This window comes from Ursus maritimus, unplaced genomic scaffold, assembly GCF_017311325.1.
Source record: "Ursus maritimus isolate PB19 unplaced genomic scaffold, ASM1731132v1 scaffold_4, whole genome shotgun sequence".
Taxonomy (NCBI): Eukaryota; Metazoa; Chordata; class Mammalia; order Carnivora; family Ursidae; genus Ursus; species Ursus maritimus.
In genome coordinates this window covers 45,410,556-45,434,235 of record NW_024426552.1, presented here as the reverse complement: position 1 = coordinate 45,434,235, position 23,680 = coordinate 45,410,556, and the positions used below count along the sequence as shown (strand labels likewise).

The window sequence follows — 23,680 nt, the reverse complement described above, 5'->3', positions numbered from 1 at the left end:
GAATCAGGTCTCATTCACATGAGAGAAACAACAGTATATATCTGTGGTCTTACCCCAGGGCCCTGTTAACTTTACCACCCTCTGTCATAATGTGGTCCAACAGGACCTGGACCACCTGGAGGTCCCATAAAATATCACGTTGATTTATTGATGATACCATGTTATTTGGACCGACAAACAAATATGTTGGAGGCCTTGGTAAGATACATGGTAGGAAATAAACTGCAGATTCATTTTCCCAGCACATTAGTGAGGTGACCAGGATATCCCTCCAATGTGAAGAAACTCCTACCATTAAGAATGAAGCACAGTGCTTTGATGGCGCCTCTGGTTCAGAGGCAACATATTTCACACTTGGATGTACTACTCTGATAACATTTCCCAGCTGACACAGAAGACTGCTTGCTTTGAGTGAGGCCCAGAGGAGGAAAGGCTTTGGTGGCAGCTCAGGCTATTATTTAAGCCCTGCCAATTGGGCCTGCATTTCAGCAGACTTTTTGATAGTAAAGTATTTGTGGTGGGAGAGGATGTCCTGTGGAGATTATGGAAAGCTCTTGTAGAGCATCACAGTGTAGACCTCTCCGGTTTTGAAATAGTGGCATACCATCTGCAGCTATTGTAATGTGGTGTATATTGTAATGCATTTGTGGTAGCGAACTATAAACCAGTTGGAAATATCTCCTGGTTTGCTGCTGGATATGAGTGGAGGTGGAGTGTCTAACTTGAGACACGGGGTGACCTTGCAGCTAGAGCTGCTCATCATTAGCAGAACATTGTCAGACTCTCAAAGCTATAAGGTCAGACAGCAAACAGTAATCCATTTTAAGAAGGGAGTGGCATGGGGCGCCTGGGTGGCACAGCGGTTGGGCGTCTGCCTTTGGCTCAGGGCGTGATCCCGGCGTTATGGGATCGAGCCCCGCATCAGGCTCCTCCGCTATGAGCCTGCTTCTTCCTCTCCCACTCCCCCTGCTTGTGTTCCCTCTCTCACTGGCTGTCTCTATCTCTGTTGAATAAATAAATAAAATCTTTAAAAAAAAAAAAAAAGAAGGGAGTGGCTTATCTAGGGTCAGGCATGAGCTGGTGGTCCATAGACACATGCCATCTAAAATGGCGTACCAGAGCCTCTCATTCATTTTACGGTCATGAGGTGTTCCTTAAGATCAGCTAATGGAGGGAGAATAAAAGCAGAGCTTGTTTCACATATGTGTAGGCTTGATATATAGGGGCAGGCTAAAAAGGATTCCTGCTATCCCACTTGGGATAACTCTGACAGTAGTGAGGGAAAATTCTCCCAATAAGCAGAGCTTCAGTAATCCACTTCATGTAGAAAGAAAAGCAGCCAGAGATAAGAATATACATGGACTCCTGAGTTGTAGCTAATGGTTTGGTGGTTGGACCAGGGTGGGGGTGGATGTGAAGAAAGGAGAAATATTAGGATATTAAAGAAAAGAATGGGAAGGAGGCACGTGGGTAGAACTAGCAGGTGGGAAAAAAGTGTAAAAGTCTTTTTGTGAAATGTTAACTCTTACCAGAGGGCATCACCCAAGGAATAAGTATTGAACACTAATGGACACATGTCTTGGCCAGTTGTTGTCAGCTAGCCTTTGCCATTGGTGTCCCCAGTGCTGGCACAATGAGCCGTATGGTAGAGGTGGAGGTTATGCATAAGCCTAACAGTATGGGATCTCACTCACCAAGACTGTTAGAGCTACTGTCACTGCAGAATGTCCAAAACCTCACCAAGACACTTCTTTCCTACATCCTCTATGAAGCAAAAGCCTTAATCTGTGTGTGGGTAAAAGGCCTTTGCATCTGGGGGAAGTGAATAGAAAAAATCCTCTAACTCTGAGGGAAGCACAGGTATATATTTGTTCCAGGTCTAGAACTGCAGCTGGAGGAGGGGTGGGAACACTGAAAGTAACACATACTCAAGACTCAGTCACACAGTGCATGTCTAACACTGAGTGTTCATCAGAACAGAGGCTCCCATCGCACACCTCCTCCCCAAACACCAGGGCAATTAAGTGTCAAATAACAAATACCAGCTGAAAACTCCTGGCGGGGGGGGGGTGGTGGTGAGAGGGGGGTGTCGCAACAGTATGGAGCCATCCCTTCTCTAATCCCTAAATGTGAAGGGTAGGTCTAAGACTGAGGGATGATAAGATGTTAGGAAACCCCTCTAGCAAATATGTTGCTACCCTAAACACAAGAGATTGCTAGAGTATTTGAAGGATGAGGTGTATTGAGGGTAACCATAGCAATAACAAACCTCTGAACACACCCTTCTCCAAAGAAGATATACAGATGGTAAATAAGCATATGAAAATATGCTCAACTTCATTAGTCATTAGGGAGATGCAAATTAAAACTACAATAAGATATCACTTTATATATATTGGAATGGCTGGAAGAAGTAACTGATATTCCAGATGCTGACCGCAATTGGAGCAACTGGAACTGCTGGGAACTGCTCATAGATATGCAAAAATCTATAGTCAGTTGGAAAACAGTTTTTCAGTTTCTTACAAAGTTAAATATGAACTTACCATATGATCTAGAAATCCTTCTAGGTATTTATCCAAGAGAAATGAAAACTTGCGTTCACACAAAATCTGTATGGAAATATATAGTACCTTCATTCCTATTTGCCTCAAACTAGGAACAACTAAAATGTTCTTCCTGTAGGTAACAGATAAACAAACTGTGGTACATTTGTACCATGAACTTCTACTGAGCAATGGAAAGAATGACCTATGACTAATACAACAAGGATGAATCTCAAATTTGCCTTGCTAAATGAAGGCAGCCAGACCCCAAAGGTTACATGTTGTGATTCTATCATATAACATCCTAGGAACACTGTATGGAGGGAAAACGAATCAGTGATTGCCAGGAATTAGGGCTCAGGGGTGGAGGCAGTGCATGAGGGAATTTTTGCTGTGATGCAACTGTTTTCTTTCTCAACTGTGGTGGTATTAAAAGGCTCCATTTATTTTTTGATACCCATAGAACTCTACATTACCAAGGGTGAATTTTATAGATTGTAAATTGAAAAAAAAGAAAATCTCAAATTGCAAACAAGTTGAGGTGACCAAAGGGAAACTTTGATAAGTTTAATGAGATAAAAATTTAAAACTTTAGTAAAACATCAGTAATATAAAATAAAAACCTCAAAAAATAAAAAGATGAACAATAGACAAAAGATTAATATAATTAATATGTCAAGATTAAGTATGTCTCAAATTAAGAGGCACAAAATAGAACCTGAAAATTTTCAGAAAAGGAAAGACAGTGGCTATTAAAAATAAAAAAACATTTTATTCTTACAAGTAATAGAAATGCAAATTAAAGGAAATGTAATATGTCCAATATCAAGTTAGGATAGGCTTACAAAAAATATTAAAATCTAGTTAAGGCTGGATTTGTAGAATTGTAAAGGGTGTACCTTTTTGGAAAAAGAATTTTGCAAAGTATGTCAGTAGCCTTAAACATATTTTTATGTTGATCCAGAAATTCTCCTTGTAAAGTATTCTAAAGAAATAGTTACATGTATATAATATATGTAGGCTACATTTATATATACAAATATATATAAGAAATAATTATATTTATATACACACAAAAATGCCAGTGGAAGAGATATTTATAAGAGAATACATTTGAGGGGCCGCCTGGGTGGCTCAGTTGTTAAGCATCTGCCTTTGGCCCAGGGCATGATCCCGGGGTCCTGGGATCGGGCTCCCTGCTCCCCTGGGAATCTACTTCTCCCTCTCCCACTCTCCCTGCTTGTGTTCCCTCTCTTGCTGGCTGTCTCTCTCTCTGTCAAATAAATAAAATAAAAGCTTTTAAAAAAATAGAATACATTTGAAAAAATCTAATTTTTAACACTAGAAAAATGTCTTAATTTAAGATATATTGTAAAATGGAGTATTATGCAAGTATATAGTGTTAATTATAAAGCACCTTAACGATAATTATGACATGAAAATAGTAAAGATAGAATTAAATATCATATGTCAACATATGATAGACTTCACCAATGTATTAAAATTGGCTATCTCCACCTGGTAGAGTCATAAGTAAATATTATTTTCCCTTTCTTTTTAAAATATGTTTCAGCCCTGCCCCAAAGAGAATTTTTAAAATTTTATAACCTGAAAAAAAGTACTTTAAAAAGTACCTTGGGGTCTGAATAATCTTCTAAGAATCTTCTTTCTGGTCCTGAGCTACGTTGATGGAGGTGAGGGGGCAAAGAGTAGCTCTTTTCCCTAGTTGTCCTAGGAAAAGCCTGGTTCTTTAAGTTAACTATTTGGCTGCTTTGGCTAGTATAAAGCAGGTTCAAGGATCCTTTCTTGGAAAGCTCACTCAGTCTCACAGTTGTTATCTCAAACTGGGAAAAACATGGGGTATATGGTATGGGACTGAATTGTTTTCTCTAAGGATGTGAAAATAGAAAATATCTTGTTAAAACTGTTTGGGGAGCAATCTGGCAATATTTAACAAAACAAAACAAAAAACACAGACACAAATCTGTCAACCCATCAATCTATATCCTGGAAATCTAATCCATAGGAATGAAAGTGCTGGCATCTAAAGATACATATGCAGTCACTTCTGCTGTAACGCTTTACTTTAAAAATGTGAATTTGTTCCAGTGCAATTGATATATTAGGGAACACTTTGAGCATAACATGAATTTTGCTTTGGCTTATGCACAATTTCCTTTGCAAGAAATACTAAGGGATGGCAGGAAACTGCACCCAGCTGAACCAAGCTGCCTGGGAAAACACAAAACACAGACACCTCATACATCTCCAGCTACCTCAGTTCTGTGTGTGTGTTAGGAGCCACACCTGTCCACATCTGGTGTTAAACTTTCCATCTGATTCCAGATAACCCTCCTTCTACCACTTCATAATAACTCACAAGCTACAGTGCTTCTGATGCCCACTTCCTCAAGCAAATTTCAGGTCTTTTTAAAGGTTGAGTGCCATATCTATTGTATTTATGTACTTCTTATCCACTTCTGTATAAAATTGTTCTACCATTGTTTTTATTGATTCCTATCTTTTTTTAAATGTTGTCCCCCCCCCCTTTTTTGGTATATTGTTCCTCTAACCCCATATCATGAGAAGCCCTGTAGTTTTTATTGCACAATTTTATATAGCTAGGTGATTTTTAGGGTAAAAGGACATAAAATAATTAATTAAATGCAACTAGAGCTTTTAAAAATAAACATAATCCTAGACAATGAGGGCTTCTTAATTTGTTGCAGGATCTGGATTCATAAATAATTCCCTATAATACAAATCAGATTGTGACTTCTCAGGGGCTGATAGGCTTCCCCAAAAGACAAATGGTGTGCTTTAGGAGTGTAACTGAGGGAGAAATACTGTACTGGCTTAACCTCAAAATGTTTTTGGCATCGTGGGGAGGATGAAGTGCACATAGAAAACATCACTACAGAGAAGCATGTGACAAATGTTAAATAAGAGTTGTGAGTGGAATATCCTAGGGTTTAGAAGGTTCCGTTTCTGGCTGAAGCCTGTAGGAAAGCATCATGAAGGAGATGGATGTAGGATATCTTTAAATTATAGATGGAACTTTTATGTGAAAGTTTTAAGAGCAGGTTTCAGGGTTTGAGGAAACAAAATATATGTTTTAAATAGTAATAGTCTGGAGGAGTTGAGTTTAGGTTTATTTTATAAACATGTGAATATCAACTTAATGTGGTAGTTAAGTACCAATCAGAAATCACAGATGAAAAGGTGTGAGTATACGTGGCGGTCACGTTCTGATTTCAGGAAAAACCACATTAGCCACTTCTCTTATGTTCTCTCATTGCATTTATTAGTCAGAAGAACCACTCAGGTAGACTGGCCTTCGGAGTTCTAGTTATAAACCATACTTTATTGTCTGGGGCATTGAACAAGGCACTTTACCTCTCTAGCTGGATGTTTCTCCTCTTCGAAACGAGGATGTTGAATAAGATGGTCTCAAGTTTAGAATTCTGCAGTTCTTTGATAAGTTTCCATGGATTTGCAGGAATCATGCTGTTTTATATCTGTCCTTTAACTTTACCAAAATAAGGGTTCTTAAGATCTGGATTTATTTGTCATAAAAGAGTAGTCATCAAATGGAGTCCCTTATTTGCATGAAAGGAGATCTGTGAACTGGCACATTCTGATATGCTGGCTGATACCCACCAATTCAGTTCATTCTCTTTGCAGGAAGAAAGTATAACCTGTTGGTATAATATCATAAATTATACATTCACTATAGCTATTCAGAAATTGTGGAACTTTTTCCCCTTGAAATGTCACAATGATATTGACAGTGAAAATTCATTACATGCAACCATGAATATTAATTCTTGCTCTCTTCCAGAGGCCTCAGAGAGGCACCTACTCATGTTTCCTCTGTGCCCATGATATTTCTTAAAGACACACATACATTTCCCACTCACAATATTAAAAACGCTATCTTCAGGAATAAGAAAATACAAATAATATATGAAAATCAGAATTATAAACAGCTCACTGTGTGTACATATGGCTTCTTATATTTAGGAAGTAAGTTATAAAATATCAAAGCTGACTTCTCTTTTGGCATTAGTGAGAAAGGATTGGAACAAGCCTTTAATGGAAGAGTAATAGCCTGTAATATGTTTTACAAAGTCATTAGCAATGTCTTAATAGATTTATTTTCTATTTGAAATTGTCATGTTGGAGGTTAGGGTTTGGCCTATTAACCCAGTCTCCTTTTCTGTTGAGCGCATTGTAGTAGGTGGTCTCCAAAGCCTTTAGCTTACAAGCTTACAAGCCCGTTATAAACAGTTTCCTTTCAAAAAGTCATGAATTTGTAACAGATGGAATATACATGAACACACAATTTCTTCGAATGGCTCTCAGTTTAGAAATAGGTCTCAGAAATGTATGAAATTTGGTTTTGCATAGTTTAATTTGTTATGATTCAAAACATACTTTGCCATTCAGAACATTTCCAAAATGACTCCTAAACTGAGGAAGAACTTGTCATGAAATAGTGCAAAGTAAACATAAAATCATACCTATGCTGTAATAAACATTATTGAAGGGGAGGGAGTGGTCTCTCTCAGCTAGCAAGTGAGGATATTTGTTTCCGGTGTTATTATTTTTGCTGACTTACAACGGTTTGCTATGACACTGTTGTCTTTTACTGATTCTCACTTTATATTTTTGAGACAGAAATAGTCTATCAATTTTGGATTTAAAAAGAAGGCCAAATTCCTAAGTGCACATTGCTACTAGTGTTGCTGTAAGAATTAATAAATAACTTTTGAATCAAAATATAAGGGTACTTAGCAGTAGCCACAAACCAAAGTATTCTCAAAATTCAATCTTTTCTTGTCATTGTTCCAAGTTCTCATTCTAGAGTTAGGAGAATGCTGGCTTACCCTGCTTTCTGCCTATGATTTCTGTGTTCTGCTTTGATTTTCTTGTGCTTTCCCTCAATGCAAAAAATATGTGATTGAATACTTTGTTGACCCCTATTCTCATTTAAATGCGGATTGGGGGTTGGCTTCCACTTCCCCTTGGAGCAGGTATACCCCAGTTCACACTGATCAGGTGGCTATATTGGTGGGAAAAGCAGAAGAGGAAAGGATGTGCTATCCTGGGGTTTGCTGCCTGATTCAGAGAAGAGAGCTTGTCTGCAATTATTTTACATTGGAGCTTAGTGATTTGCTTTGTCCAGGCCAGTTTGGAAGCCTCTCATGACCATTATTGTTTGTTTTGATTTATGTTGGATTGAGAGAAATGTTGAAGCTTTTATTTTATTTTTTTTCTGAACGGTTGCATGTTTGTGTTTCAGTTTTACTGTTGGAATTGCCATGCAGCCTGAGCCAAGGTTATTTGGTCCTATTGGCTTTTGATTTCACATATGCCAAGGAGTTTGAAGGAGTTCCAGCAGACAGTTTGTTGTTTTTCAAAGTAGTTAGTTGTTTGTCAGAGTTCTGATCATGCCTGGAGGAAGATCTTCTAAGGCAACTTGAGAAAGCTATTACAATAAAAGGAATTTGGAAACATGAGTTCTGTTACTGGACTCAATCACTGAATATTTTGGATCAGGTTCTCCGCTTTCTCCCTCAGTTTCTCCATCTGGACTATGGGAATGTGATACAAAACAGGGATGGTGTTGTGATAGGCCATAAGTTTGAATTATAAGGTCTTGGCAAATATTTCAAGGTCCCTTTTAAAAGATGCATATTTGAAGCTACACTTAAGTAAGCAAAAATTATTTAAGATGTTCATTCTGAAAAAGCACCATAGGAAGATATAAACCAATAACCATGCCTGAAACATTATTCTAGAAAGCCAGATGCAAACTGTATAGAAAACATAGTCAAGTGTGATGCACGTGGAGAATTCTCATCAGACAGCTGAATTAAATGGCAGACGGACATGTAAAGTCTTGGTATGCGGGGAGATTTAAAATGTAGGTGTTCACATTTAATGCAAGGAAGGTATTTTGTGGCTAAATTTTCCATTGATTTGGATTAGTGCAAACACACAATAGCTACATTACTCTGCTTTTCCAGTGTTTCTCATAAAGACATTTTGTCTCTGATAGGAACAGAAGTAAATTAAGTTTGGGACTAGAAATTTGGGCCTCGTGTTATACGGAATTCTTTACAGGAGTCATGATACTCGTTTGGCGATTTCTTTTGCATGTGCTTCGGTTTCATGAGCCTTCCTGCTTCTTGATCTGACCTTTTCAGTACCACATTAAACTGTCAGTTTCTAGTGCTTATTTGGAACATTTTCAGAGTGAGCATATGGATTTTATAGTAAGTCTATATAACACCATTTTGACTCCTTGGTAACTTTTTCTCATCATAATATTATTTGCATTATATTGAATCATGTATATTTTGCTGGGCCAGCATGGGATTAGGATGTAATATAGAGAACGTGTTTTAAAACCATTTATGTAAAAATGAGAATCTGGATGAATGCCACTGCAGTCTAGCTATTGACTGGCAGGATATATAATGCACACTTTGGGCACGGAACATAATTTGAAATGATTTAGTAGGAAGAATAAAACATCTTTACTGAAATCCAAGGGGCAAAGGAATACTTTTCACTGCAGTTTTTTAGAACTCAAGCAAAGAACATGAATATTTATGTACATTCTTATGGAATACATAAACTGATATCATTTAATTTGGATGCTCCAAAATAATAGAATACATGGACAGACAATTCCCTATAGTTTAGGTACCTAAAACCATGAGATTTTTATTTCTCTTGAAATTCTCATCTTTGAAAACAATTCTGGAATGCTAATTACCAGGAGGTCTGTCAGGAACAAGCAGAACGCAGATTTGATTTGGTTTCAATTCATTCATGCTCCACCCAATACTGGATTTAGACAATGAAAGGTCTGCCTGAGGACTGCATAGTGGTCAGGTCAGGACCACCCAAATGTTAGATGGCTAGTGGAACTCATGCAAAGATCATCTAAGGACCCCCACCAACAGCTAATTCCTTTAACACCATCTCTTACATAGGGATTTAGAATTTATAAAATGCTTTCATATCCATTTCCTCTTTTGAGCCTTACAAGATCTTTTGAGTAAGGCAGATAAAAATAATCCAATTTTGTAGGTGGGGAAATTCGGGCTTGAAGAGACTAAGTAATTTGCCCACTTTACAAAATAGTGAGTGGTACCAGGGCTCATTTGCAGTTCTTGGGACTCTGACTCCAGTGCTCAGCCTGCAGAAGACACAAGTAAGATAAGGCAGGGAATATATCTGTGAATTATGGAAACAACTACTTTTCTTCATCTGCGCTTAATAATGGACTGAAGTACTCTGGGCCATCTTAATTACTTAAATATCCAGATGCTCAAAATTCTCTTTAGTGCTGCCTAACTGATGTGGCCACTTCTGTTTTTGTCTGAGGGATTGGAAAAAATCTTTCAGTATTCCAGGTCATTAGTAACACCAAATGTGCTAGCAAAAGCATTTGATAGCTTTCAGTTACAGAGTGCAATTCTTGTCAGGTGAAAATGGCCTCTGTTGTATTTGTGTTTAATGAGGTTTATGGTTTGTTGCTGAGTTAAGGAACATAAAAGGAAGAGAAAAGCCATCGGCATGGCAAGCACTTTCTCTCTTCCTGCAAGGCTTCTCCTCTTATCAACTTGTCTCCAAAAATTCTGGGCATGAAACAAAAGGGGTAGACTGGCAACTGCTGCTTGTGGAGTCAGAATTGCTTCCCAGATGGCCCTTTAAATTTTGATCAGTGCTGCCTCAGCTTTTAAATGCTTTTACCTTCCTGCTAGAATCTTGATTCCTTCCAACCGCTACAATTCTGACTTAACCACCTCAAAATGCCATGCCATATAACCCTGGGAAATGCCTCTTAAAGCTCAACTATTCCTCAGGGGAATCTTATCTCTGCCCATCCTGGTCAGTTAGTGTTTTCCTCCAGTGGGCTGTCGCACACAAAGTAGGAAATCCACAGCCTTTTAACCCAACCTGAAAGGGAAATTTCCCAGCAAGATGTAAGGAAAGAAAGTGAGCCAGGAAAGAGGACGAGATTAAAAAAAAAAAAAAAAAAAGACTCTAAATGACAAAAGTAACCAGTTAACAATTCTATGGTCACATAAATAGTTTTGGTCATAGAAATTTAAAGAGACATATTGTTCAGTTTACAAATGTCTGTGTGTATATATATATATAAAGCTTTATGTTATATATATGTATATATATATTACAGAAAAGATCTTTGGGGATTTTTGAAATATTTCTCTTTTACTAATTTGATCATCAATCAGTAGTCCAGAAAGTTAAAATATATGTGAAGGCAAAAGTAATTGATTAATTTTTCTTAGGGCATCTAATTTTCATTTCCTTTTTTTGGTTTATATGCAAATCACTGCATATTTTGCTGGGTAGGGTGGATCACGGGGAGGGAGGATACGTGGGATTCCTAGCCTCAAGGTGCTACATTAAAGGAAGATAAGAATAGCTCAGTTAAAACAGATTGGGACTAAGTTACAGTAGTTTGCTGCACCCCCCTACCTCCCATCAGTTACCTGCAGTCAGCTTCTGTCCGGAAGCAGGTGATCCTTCTTTAGACTTACTTTCAGAAGGTCATTGGTAGCGTAATGCTACATCACAGTGTCTACATCATTCATCTCACTTCGTTTCATCACGTGGGCATTTTCTCATTTCACATCATCACAGGAAGGGTGAATACAATACAGTAAGATATTTTGAGAAAAAGGCATGTTCACATAACTTTTTCTCAAACTGTGTCCAACTTTATTAAAGTTACTTTTCATAAACAATCACGGTATTTCCGGCAGGACATGAGCAGTCAGTTGTTAAGAGTATATAACAAATTTCACTCATATGTGGGATTTAAGAAACAAAACAGATGAACATAGGGGAAGGGATGGAAAAATAAAATAAGATGAAAATTGAGAGGGAGGCAAGCCATAAGAGATGCTGAACTGTATGAAACAAACTGAGTGTTGCTGGAGGGGAGGTGGGGGAGGAAGGGGTAATTGGGTGATGGGCATTAAGGAGGGCATGTGATGTGATGAGGACTGGGTGTTGTACGCAACTGATGAATCAATTCTACCTCTGGAACTAATAAAAAAAAAAAGAGTATACAACAACTTTCAAATTCTCTTCTTCAGTGCACTACCAAAATCAGAAAGCCACTATAAAACTCAATGCAGTCTTCATGTGATGCTCTGAACAGGGAAAGTTTAGAGTGAAAGCTGACAGTTCACATTTAGCACGTTTCGACAACATTTCACAAGCCAACCCAGACTTTCAGGAAATGAAGTGAAAATGGCAGAATTATCAATCTGAAGATCTACAGGCTAAGGAAAGAAGTCTTTTGAGGGATGACATCTCCATGGTGACACTGTCAAGTGCAGATTACCTGACATACTGGGAACCTTGCTTGGCGTCAGGTTCCAACAGGTCTCTGGGCTTAAGGGAATCAAATCTATGATGAAGGCAGAGAGGGAGAAGAGGACATAAAAAATGAATTTTAGTTTTTCCATACCACAAGGCGTTTGTGCCAAGGTGCCTAATGTGAATCAACATCAAGGAATCCATCCTCCTGGGAACCAAGAGGAAGTTTCCCAAAACCAGAAGGAAAAGGTGTTTGCCTCCTATATCAATATAGCTTCAGAGATATTCTGTAAGTGACATATGCCCTTCCTCCAAAACAACAATGAAATGTTCTGGGGCTAACAACATAGCTTAAAAAAAAGTAAAAAAAAAAAAATTCTTTTTTTTTTATAAAACTTGATAAAACTTTTTTAATAAAACTTGATAAAAAATAGTGTTTCAAACTGTACAGCCATCAGAAGTACACAGTTATCAAAACTGCTCATGCTTCACTTGGCATCTCCAGCACCATCAGCTTTCTGTGTCTGGTCTGCAAATCATCTCTGTTTTGCAGGGTTATTCCCATCCTTGCCAACATCAGCTTTCCCCCTTTTCCCTTTGGGTACCTTCCCTCCCTTCTTTGAAGGGGCCTTTTTAGGTTTGGGCTCTGGCTTTGCAGGAGCATGTTTAGGAGATAATCTTGCAGATCTTCTCTGTGGCTCATCTTTCACCTCGGTTTTATCTCCTTTAACATTCTCTTTCCAGCCTTTCTTGGGCATGGTGGTGACAGCGGGGGTCATAGGTGCTGGACATGGGCGTGCAGCAGTATGTGGGCTTCGGTCGGTACATGGGTTGTTCTCACCTCTTCTTCTTCACACTATTCCACGTAAATTTTATTGTAGTATACTATAGTTATTCTTTCATCATTAGTTACTGTTATTAATCTCTTACTCTGAATTTATAAATTAAACTTTATCATAAGTATGTACATATAGGAAAGCTCATAGTATATATGGCGTTTGATTCTCTTTGAGGTTTCAGGCATCCACTGGGAGTTTTGGAAATTATCCCCCACAGATATGGGGGAACTACTGTATGTGCTAAGACCGTGAAAGTTTACAGACCACAGAGAAGGGAGACAAGGTTCTGTAAAAGACATAGGCTTTTCTTGAGACTTACTAAAGGTCATGAAATTTCACTCATTTCATTGAGTTTTCAACACTCTTTTATTTTTCTTCTACTTCTGTCAAGAATTATTTTCAAATAAGGGTAATTATTTGGAGTGAAACCTGAGATAAAGCAGATTCTGCTCCTTCAGCTGAATAAGTGCCAGGCAACTGACAGAGACTTCTGATTGGTCAGGCTGGTGAGATATCACTTGTGTTCCTAGTTGAAGGGGTAACGCTTGGGACCCATGTTTCATTGAATACTTGTTAGAACTCATGCTGGGATTCTCCGAATCAGCTAGATGCCACAGGTATAATAACTAAAGACCTGTGGCCAGATCATTTAGAGAGCCCTAGAAAAGCAGACTTTCTCCATTAATTTCTTACATTTGGTAGGCTGTTTTCAGTATAAATAGACATATCCCAGCACTTGAGAAGACATCTTAAAGGTTTCGAGGCTTTCTTTCCCTTCAATAGTTTGACTAACTTTTTATGTGTTTGTTTTTTCAATAACATATCAAAGGTGAAAAATCACTTGACTCACTAAACTAATTTAGCATAACTGGAGGTTACTGAGATGATCTATGTCATCCTTCATCCTGCTTTCTGGAGGCAGGATTCATCAGTTGTTACAGACTCCATGCCTGTTAAAAAGGTGCTTGTTAGTTTTTAGGACTTCACGGCTATATTTTTTTTTTTTTCAAATAAAATCCCGTGACTTCCCTCAAGCAAGAAAATGATAGAAAATTGGAATTGTCTTTCATTTCTTAATTCTCAGACTCAAAAAAGAGAGGCAACTGGAATTATCTTTCTCTTTCTGTGTGTTTCTGGTGTGTGTGTGTGTGTGTGTGTGTGTGTGATACACCACAAAATTTTTTTATGAGGAAAGAAAAGAATACTGGTCAAATAACTACATAAGAAAATTTCAGGGAGAGTTTTCGTCTTTTCTTTGGGTGGAGAGATGCACATAGATAGTAGTCTGTTCTATAAATAGAATGTTTTAGGTCAATGACTTTGTTTCTACCTTCATCTACCTCAGAGGAGAGGAGGACTTCCTGAGTGCAAACATATTTTGTGGGGTCTTTGTTGGGAAAAAAAAAAAAAACAGTGGAAAGAATGGACACTTGGAAAATACATATTTCAAACAGTTGGACAAGGACAGCTGGTTCATTTTTTTCTTCCTGCCAAGCCATTTCCACTTACAATTCAAAAAACCACAGTTTGATATTGGATTTAGAACCAAGTTTTCAAAGAAACATATTGCCAGGGAACATGCATGAAATTCCCACTGATAATAGCATTAAACACAAAAGATGGAATCTGACCGCCCACGATGGTCTCTCCTTCTGGCATATCAGGTAACCAGCTAACAGTATATCTTTGGACATACCAAATGTATTGCTAGACTGTAAGCTGCTTGTGGATAGGTGCTGGCTTGATTTATCTTTTACACAACTCTGTAAATAACAGATACTCAATAATCATCTATATAACACTATATTTAAGCCTATAATTTCAGTGAGACTCCTATGTTAGCAGGGTCTGCTAAGAAGCAGATCTGCTAAAAAAAAAAAAAAATACCAAGACAGAATTAAACTTGCAAGAAAATTTTAGGGGAAATGCCTATGAACAAAAAAGGGGAGGAACCTGGGAAAGCCTGCGAGAGACTTCGGACTATAATGCGCATCTGACGCCAAATGAGGGAAGGTAGGAAGGAAGTTTGGGTAGACCTTAGTGCCATTCTAGACCAAAGTGCAATTCTTAGACCGAAGTGCAATTCTAAGAAGAGTTTGGCGAGGCCACTGAGGAGTCCTCAAGACAAAGTTGTTTATCAGAGGAATCTCACATCTGCCAGGAGAAGGCGTGATTTTAGTGTCTCTGTTGCACTCAGTCATTGATTGGGAATAGCTGGTGGAAATTGTGACCTCAGAACAAAGACAGTAGTCAGATTTCAGAATGCAGCCCCAGGACTCTTAATCAATTATGCTCTCGAAGAAGGAGATCTGAGAGACATATTTTAATGGCCAAAACAACCCTTGGTAAAAATTTGTGCATCTTTTGATAAGTGAATTTTTCTTCTTGGACAAGATTTATTGGTGGTTGTAAAGATTAACTGAGATGATATATATAAAGTGCTTAGCACAGCACATAGCACATAGTGATTGCATGATAAAAGGCAGCTCTTTTGTTATCATTAATGATATTACCTGTCAAACTACCATTTACTGAACCTAGTTACGTACTAAACACAATGATGGGTACTTAACATGCAACGGGACATAACAGAGAGAATACTTGTTTTGGTTGTAGACAAAATGAAGTTTAAACCAGGATGGGGCACTTACCAGTTGTGTGACCACATTGGGCAAGTTATTGAGTCTCTGAGCCTCAGTTTCCACATCTGTAAGACAGATATAAAATGCCTGCAATATAGGGTGGTGGAGGGGTTAGAAGAAATAAAATAGGAGTGCCTGGTACATATCAGGAATGCTATGCACAGTTCTTACTTTCATTTCCAGACATCACAGAACCTAGCAAAATTGTCAGGCCTGAGAGGCTGAGCTGTATCGACTATGTCACTAGGGCTCTCCAAGCCTGCAGGCTTCCTTTCAGGTTGGACCAAAGCGAAGCCCTTGCAAGAAGCTGTGGGAGGGAGATGACAGCTCAGGAATATACCTCCTTGTCCCCTTCCCTGTGAGACCTGGCTGTGTGTCTCTACCAAAACGTCACAATTCTTCATAAGATAATGGACTTCACCCAATTCTCTCTCCTGCTGAATTCTGGTAACTGCTTCCTCTCCTTTCTCTTCACATCCACCGGTGGTGAGACCTCAGCTGTCACTGTCCCCAGATTATTGCACTCGCCTTTGTAGCTCTCCTAAGTCCACACATTAGTGAGTCATCTTGCTGAAATACCTCCCTCTGAATTAATCTACTTTTAGTAGGTCTTCACTTTCTTGCTGGGACCATCAATGGATTTTAGTTCCCCTTTCCTCAACCCTACATCCTCTCTCCATGAAATATATCAGCATTAGATGTTCTTTTAGTTAAAATAATAGCTTCTTAAATGGAGAGGATGAAAGACAAAAAGAGTGGTAAAGTGGTCCTATATTTAGAATCTGGCACCAAAATAACTGGTTTGACTTATGAAAAAACTTACAAGCTCTTTCAAAGAAAATAGTCTTTGTAAACAACAATGCTAAGACTTAGGGAGAGTAGTGTGGACAAGAAACTCTACCCTTGACTGTTGAACCCCTGGATGATTTAGGGTACATCCCTTAAGTTCTCTGACCCTTAAATAAGAATGTAGGCAAATGTGTGGCTGAGCCCCTTTTGGCTGTAACAATACTGGCCAATAAAATGCTATCTATGGAGGGAGATTTCATTTTTGGGTTCTTGGAAAGGCACTTTAAAATTCTTGGTCAAAGAACAAATGTATCAAAGCAGATGATTTTGTCTTCTGCGTGTGCTTGGAATCCACTTGGAAGGATCTTCTGGCTGACATTGAGGACATTCCCAGGCAAGATCAGAGTGATTCCTGGTGAGTCCTTAGGTGGATGGTGGGCTGGCAGGGATAACGTCATACCCAGGAAAGGTTTGCCTGTTTTTCCAGCTGGAATGAAGCCTAACAGCCCTAGAATAAAATAGCTTGAAATCAGTGGCCCTAGGTAGAAAAATGTTATTAAAGAAAAGAATGGAAAATCAGACACCATCAGTGTGAATGTGAAAGCTCCAGCCAGCAGACAATTTCAAACAGATTTGCAGAAATTTTTCAAGAGCTACTCAGAGGGGTCTGTGTTTTCTCGGACCTCAATGACCAGACAAGGGGCCCGTATGATACCTGCAGACTTGAGACAGATGACCTGTTCTCACTCTCTGCTTTTTGGCATTGAGAACAAGCAAGGGGAGCTTTCTCCCTGGGTGGGAGATGTTTTCCTAATGGTTAAAGGAAAAGTTTTGGCTCCTGGTTTGGAAGTGGCCACACACCACCCTCATTAAATTATGTTTTAAAGGATATGAGTGAAACTTTATAATTGAAGAGAAATTGGATTGCCTTTGCTTTTTTCTGGGGGAAGAAACTCAGAGTGCTCAGCAGCTGAAACAATAGATGCCAGGAATTAGAGGAGAGCAATACTAAAATCTGACTGAAAGCTGTGAATGGGACAAAGTTTTCCTTAATTTTTCATACACTCCTGATTGCTTCATCCCCTGCTGTCTTCCACACGTCACTTAAGCATCCTCTGTGGCTTGACTTTATGCTGCTATTAATCTCCTTTTTGAAAAAAAGTGACAGACTGCAGAGCACCACACACTTTGTCATCACCACAGGCTAGTCACTCTCTTTCATCTCAGGTGCCAAGAACACCAAGCACAAGGTCCTTTCTGGAAAAATACAAGACTGTGTGTGTGTGTGGGTGACTGCCTTTGCCAGGGAGGTCGTGCTCAGAAGAAGAAATATAGGATTTGGAGCAGATGTTCTTGTTAAATGTTTACTATCTATGCTGTTTGGGCAAGTCTCTACCTCCCTGAGGCTCATCTGTAAAGTGGGGCTATTGTTAAAACTCAACCTTGCATGATTGTTGAAATGAGTAAATGAAACAATGTATGTAGAGATACTTTGTGATTGTGATTTACTAGGTAAATATTAGTTGTAATTAATATGATCCATGTAAGAAAAACACTTTCATTTTTTTCCAATTGACCTGTTTCCACATTGTTTTGTGATACAGTAATCACTTTGGGGAATTTACCTTCTTGAAATTGATCCACTCATATTTATTAAGCATCTGTTTTGTTCAAGGCCTTTTGCTACATGCTCTGGCAGATAAAAAGATGATTACCACATGGTTCTTGCTCTCTTGGATCATACAAACTAGTCAGGGATTTAAGACACTCAGTATAGTTTTCTCACCACAGCCTGTTTTTTCACTTTATGTGGCCCTCGTGGTGTTGTGATCATGAAGCATTCTCTCCTTTCCTCCCTTTCCCTGTTCTTGGAGTATTAGTTGAAATTCTTTGATTTTAGGCGATAGAAATGAACTCTGGCTGATGTGAGCAAAAATGAGAATTTGGGTGGGACATTAAGGCATTAAAGTCAGGAAGGTCTCGGTAGGTTCTCTAAAGGCAGAGCCTGAGACAGGGATTGAGGTGCCCATGGTTTATTGAGGGGTTGTTCTTCAGGAAAACTTGTAAGGAATGGAGGGAAGTGGTATAGTTAAGAACAAAGAGCTACACAAGGATGTGGTCTTAGGTAAAGTTTATGTTTAGCTTTGGAGGTGTATATTTTAGGATGGACTTTCATACCTCCCTCTCAATCATTGGCTGCCTTGGAGTGGGGGATACTGAAACCTCTCAGGCATTTCTGAATGAGATATCCCAGTCAGGCAAGGGCAATGTTCTGGAGAAAGTTGCAGTTATAAGCTGTTAGATGCAGCACACACAGAGGCTGTGTGGTAGATACACTGGCTGGTAAAGGGGATATAAATGGGATACCACAGCATCTACTGTAGGAGGGCAAGAAGGTAAGAGTCAGGAAAGGTCATGACCCAGAGCTATCTGAGAGATATAGTGGATCTCAGTATCAAAATGAGTTGTTATGGTATTAGAGTGAATGAGCACCAACCACTTTCCCATTACTGGAATACTCTGCTTAAATTCAAAGTCCAAAAAGTGGGGGCTCCGATTGGACATTAGAATAGAGAAGTTCCCTTTTTCTGTGGGTCACTAATTGGGGAACATACAAAATAGGAATTGAAGTAAATCCATCTACAGTAGGAGAAAATGAGGCCATTCTCCACATACCTAGCTGGGGACAAAGCCGAGAGAGAGTCTGAGATATAAATCTTCAGGCATAGTTTTACCCAAGATGAAGGCAGCAGCATTTCTTAAATTCCCAGTTAGTCAATAAGCTCCCTTTTGGCTAAAACTACAATTTATATCACTTGCAATCAAATGATTTGTGGTAGGCAGAACGTTTTGGCCCTCTGATGTGTGAATGTGATGTTACATAGCAAAAGGGACTTTACAAATATAATTAAGGTTACTGATCAGCTAGACTTAAAATAGGGAGATTATCCTGAGTTATTTGGGGGCAGACCTAATATAATCACATAAACCCTAAAAAGCAGAGATCTTTCTCTGCTTGGTAGCAGAGCAGTAAGTCAGAGATTTCAGGTGCTATTGTTGGGTTGAAGATAAAAGGGCCACTTGTCAAGGAAATGGGAATCTTAGTCCTACATCAACAGGGAAATGAATTCTACCTCAAAGTGGGATCTCCCCCAGAACTTCTAGATTAAATCCCAGCCCAGCTAACACCTTGATTTCTGCTTTGTGATCCCTGAGTAAAGATACCTTGGGAGATGTTATGCCTGAACTTCTGACCCACAGAACGTGAGATAGTGAGTATTGTTTTAAGCCACTGAATTTGTGGTTATTTGTTACAGCAACAATAGAAAACTAATACATGGGCCAAATAAATGGTACTTCTTCATTTGGTAACATTTATGGTGCCTCTGCCTTGTGACTGAATGTCTAGAGCCACATGGACACAAACCCTAAATACTAAAAGTAAGAAATTATGCAAGGCTCGTCTTAGACGCTTTATGGCCTCTTGATAAAGAATGTTTGCTCCAGTCTTACTTGTCTGTTTTGTGAAAACTTCCTGGCACACAATAGGTATGAACTCCTATTTGTTCTGCTAAACTGAATGGTTTTACAATACTGTTGGTTCAACAGTACACAGTGCTAAGAAGTAAAAAGCTAAGGACTTTATTGTACATTGTAAATCATTCTTTAAAGAATATTTTCTGGTTCCTGGTTTGGCTTTCAATCTATATTATAGGTAAAGATGAAAAAAAAAATCTTTTGAATGTGTAGGGTTTCTTCTTCCTTAAAATATAGAATTCCTACTTTGGTTTTGGAACTAAGATTAACTGTGAGCCCTTATGGCTCATGATTCAAATACCCCAACCATCAGCATATTATTCAGGCGTAAAACTGGGAGCAGATTTAGAAATCAGCAAACTCAGCCTTTATATCTGCTTCTCAAAAATTTAATATAATTATGCATAGCTAGTGCTTTTCCCTTAGTGTGACTCATATAGGTGTCCAATCTAGTTACTGATATTTGTCCTCCTGTAACTGTTGCAGATTGTGCAGTGTGTCCTGGTCCTGCCTTTGCATTTTGATACTCTAGAATAAAGTTCACACATATGCCAGGCAGGTGTCTGAAGCCTGCCTCCTCATTCTTTTGATCTCCACTAGTTCCAGTTATCAGTTCCTCTCCTGGGGCTGGTTTTGGGAACTTGCAAACAACTGGTCCTGTACACTTCACACTAACTCCAAACTGTCTCATGACTGGCTTACTTCCCCTCCTTTTACTGCCTATCTCTCCATTGAGAATGGGGATGCACCTTACATGACCCCAAGCTTCTCTTTCATTAGGGTTCCTGTACTTGTGAGGAAATGTCCAAGTGTGGAAAAATTTTTATATCCTCCCATAGGATAGCTGATGACTGTTTCATAATTCAGAGCTGTAAGAGTTTAGGGTTTCAATAACCTTGATCCATATAACATATCTGGGAAAACCCAAACAAACAAATAAAAGAACTATTCCATCATGATTGATTCTGTTTTTACGGTGTGCCACTCTTGAAGTACTGCTGTCCTTGGAATTATAGCTTCGCATCTGAAAAGGGGCAACAGTATTAAGTAACAGTTTGGGTCTCTCTTTGACATATTCCCTTGAGAAGTGTTAAATGTTGCCATTATCTTGACAGTTCAAAAGCTAGTCATATGGTTGATATTTTACCAATGAGATAAATGTGGAAAAATGTCACTTTTCCTTTAATTAGTTCTGTCAGTAGAAACTTGGCAAGAGATAATAGTAAGGAGATATTGGCATTTAGGCATGTTCATATTTACTTTTGTGATTTAGGATTATGATAACTTTCATGTATCCTTGAAGTAACCCTGTCTGATTTAGAAGTTCTGAAATTACAGCATCAAACCTCTTTCCTATTCCTCCAGACAGAGACAGCAACATTCACCAAACATTGGAGTTTTGATCAGATACAGCCACACAGCCATAAAACATGTTTTATTTTATATTAACCAACTAATATTTATGTTTTGAAAAATAGGTTTTTTTTTCTTTTTATGAAAAAGTTTGTTGCATAATTTGATCTGTGTTTTTGTTTTGTTTTGTTTTTTAACTCTTCACCATGTTTTGCTTGATCAAAAGTATTGTTTTCAAACCTAAAATAAAAGGAGCTGGTTTTCTTTTCCTGCCTTATTAGAGAGCCTTGAAACACATGTATGACTATGGCTTTTTACTTTTCTGGTTCAAATTACTAGAATTCAGAACTTAGCCTTGGCATTCTATTAGTAGAAAAACCAATGAAGAATTAATTCCTTACTGATTTAAAAACATCTAATTTTTTTTTTTAATGAATAATCATTCCATGAAGAAAAGAAGGTAACAGACATGCTAGTTAGGCTAGGAGAATCAAGTTTAAAAATAATAACAGGTACTTTTTATTGAACTCCTTGTCTGTACCTGAAAATTTACATGAATAATTTTACCTTTTGTTTCTGTTAAATGGTGGGCCAGGTACTCAGGCAAACCCTTCCACTGAAAACTACTAAAAATGCCATATAATGGTGCTTAAAATAATCAATGGGCAGGTGATAAAGTCAGGAATTATCAGGCTAAAATTAAGGCAGGTGAAGATAGAAATCCAGAGAACTAAACTGCCTCTAAATTTTAGTTTTGTCCTGAGGATATTTACTGAACGTAGTAAACTTCAGCTTCAACTTCCTCATAGAGTTATGAGACAGGAAATAAAACTCAGACGTGAAGTCTAGTAAAGAAGTTTCTTTCAGAAAGTGGGGACAGGAGCACTTTGCTCTCCATATAAAGGTGAAGTGGAAAATGCTACCTCCCATTAGAGACAAATGCACAGAGCATATGAAAAAGATGAAGAGACACGAAGGAGAGAGTGAGATATTTGCCACAAGATTAATTTGAGTTTCATAAAGAGATAATAAAAAGAATGGGAGAATTTTCCAGAATTATTGAAAGACATTAATCCTCAGATACATAAAGCCAATGAATCCAAAGCAGCTATTAAAGAAGAAACATTCACCGAAACACATTAGCTTGAAACCAGAGAATAGAAAAGACAAAATATCTGTAAGGCAGTCAGGAGGAACAAATGGATCACTAACAAGGGGTGGCTGACAGCTGATTTCTTATAGCAGCAATGGAAGCCAGAAGCCAGTGAAATCTATCTTCAATTTGCCAAGAAGAAATAATCGCCATTGAGGAATTATTTTTTAGTATGCACATATTTAATATGTAAGCATTTAATATGTAAGCATACGTAGTGCATTTTAAAGTCACTTTTTAAATTAAATGTTAATTTTCATGTGATCATAGATTCACATGCAGTTGTGAGAAATACTACAGAGAGATCCCTTACACATTTTACTTTGTTTATCCCAATGGTAACATATTATAATCTGTACAACCATGTACAGTAGCAAAACCATGATGTTGACATTGAAGTCAAGGTAAAGAACATTTCCAAATCTACAAGGACACCTCATATTGCCCTTTTACAATTATACCCACTTCCTCCCACCCTCCACTTCCTACTTAACCCCTAGCAAATGCTAATGTTTTCCATTTCTATAATTTTGTCAATTTAAGAATGTCATATAAATGGAATAATTCATTATTTAACCTTTTGAGGTTGGCTTTTTCACTCAAAATAATTCTCTAGTGATTTACCCAAGTTCTCAGTAGTATTTCACCATATAGATGTAACAACGATCATAGTAATAATTAAAAAAAAAAGAAATTCTTTTTAAAATTTTTTTTAAAGATTTTATTTATTTATTTGACACAGAGAGAGAGAGCAAGCACGCACAAGCAGGTGGAGTGGCAGGCAGAAGAAGAGGGAGAAGCAGTCTTCCTGCTGAGCAGAGATCCTGCCATGGGGATCAATCCCAGGACCCTGGGATCATGACCTGAGCTGAAGGCGGACACTTAACTGACTGAGCCACCTAGACGCCCCACAAAATATGCTTTAAAGCATAAAACATAATTAATTTCTTCCCTTGGTAATAGAACATTTAATTCACTGGGAAAATATAATAATTTAAAATGTGTGTGTACCTAGTGACATATCTCAAAATGAATAAAACAAAAATTGACAAAACTAATAGAGAAATAAATAAGTTCACAACTGTAGAAGGTATTAATATACCTGTCAGATGGTGCAGATAGGAAATCAGTAAGAAAAATGAAGACTTAAACAATATGATTAAAAATCATGTCCCAATGGGCATGTATAAAAACATGCCCACACAATGCATAATATGCATTCTGTAGAAGAACACAAAGGACATTTGTAACCATTGACAATATAGAAAGTCTCAATAATTTTCATAGTTCTGTATTGCTCTTTGAACACAGAGCAGTTAAGCTAGAAATCAATAAGCAGAAGATAACAATGAGATTTCATATAGAGAGAAATTAAGAAATACATTAAGTGGAGCACCTGGAGCATCTGACTCTTGATTTTGGCTCAGGTCATGATCTCAGGGTTGTGGG

At 38.1% G+C, this 23,680-nt stretch overlaps 1 protein-coding gene and 1 long non-coding RNA gene across 3 annotated transcripts in view; one reads left to right on the top strand and one right to left on the bottom strand.

Moving 5' to 3' along the window:
• The window catches only part of LOC103673252, a 428,647-nt gene that overhangs the window by 39,776 nt on the left and 365,191 nt on the right, over nt 1-23,680 (top strand). The window lies entirely within an intron of this gene.
• On the bottom strand, nt 12,453-12,676 carry LOC103673250 (non-histone chromosomal protein HMG-17-like). The gene has a single exon (XM_040621144.1). It carries the CDS (start codon nt 12,674-12,676, stop codon nt 12,455-12,457), a length of 222 nt encoding a protein of 73 aa, XP_040477078.1. The 3' UTR covers nt 12,453-12,454.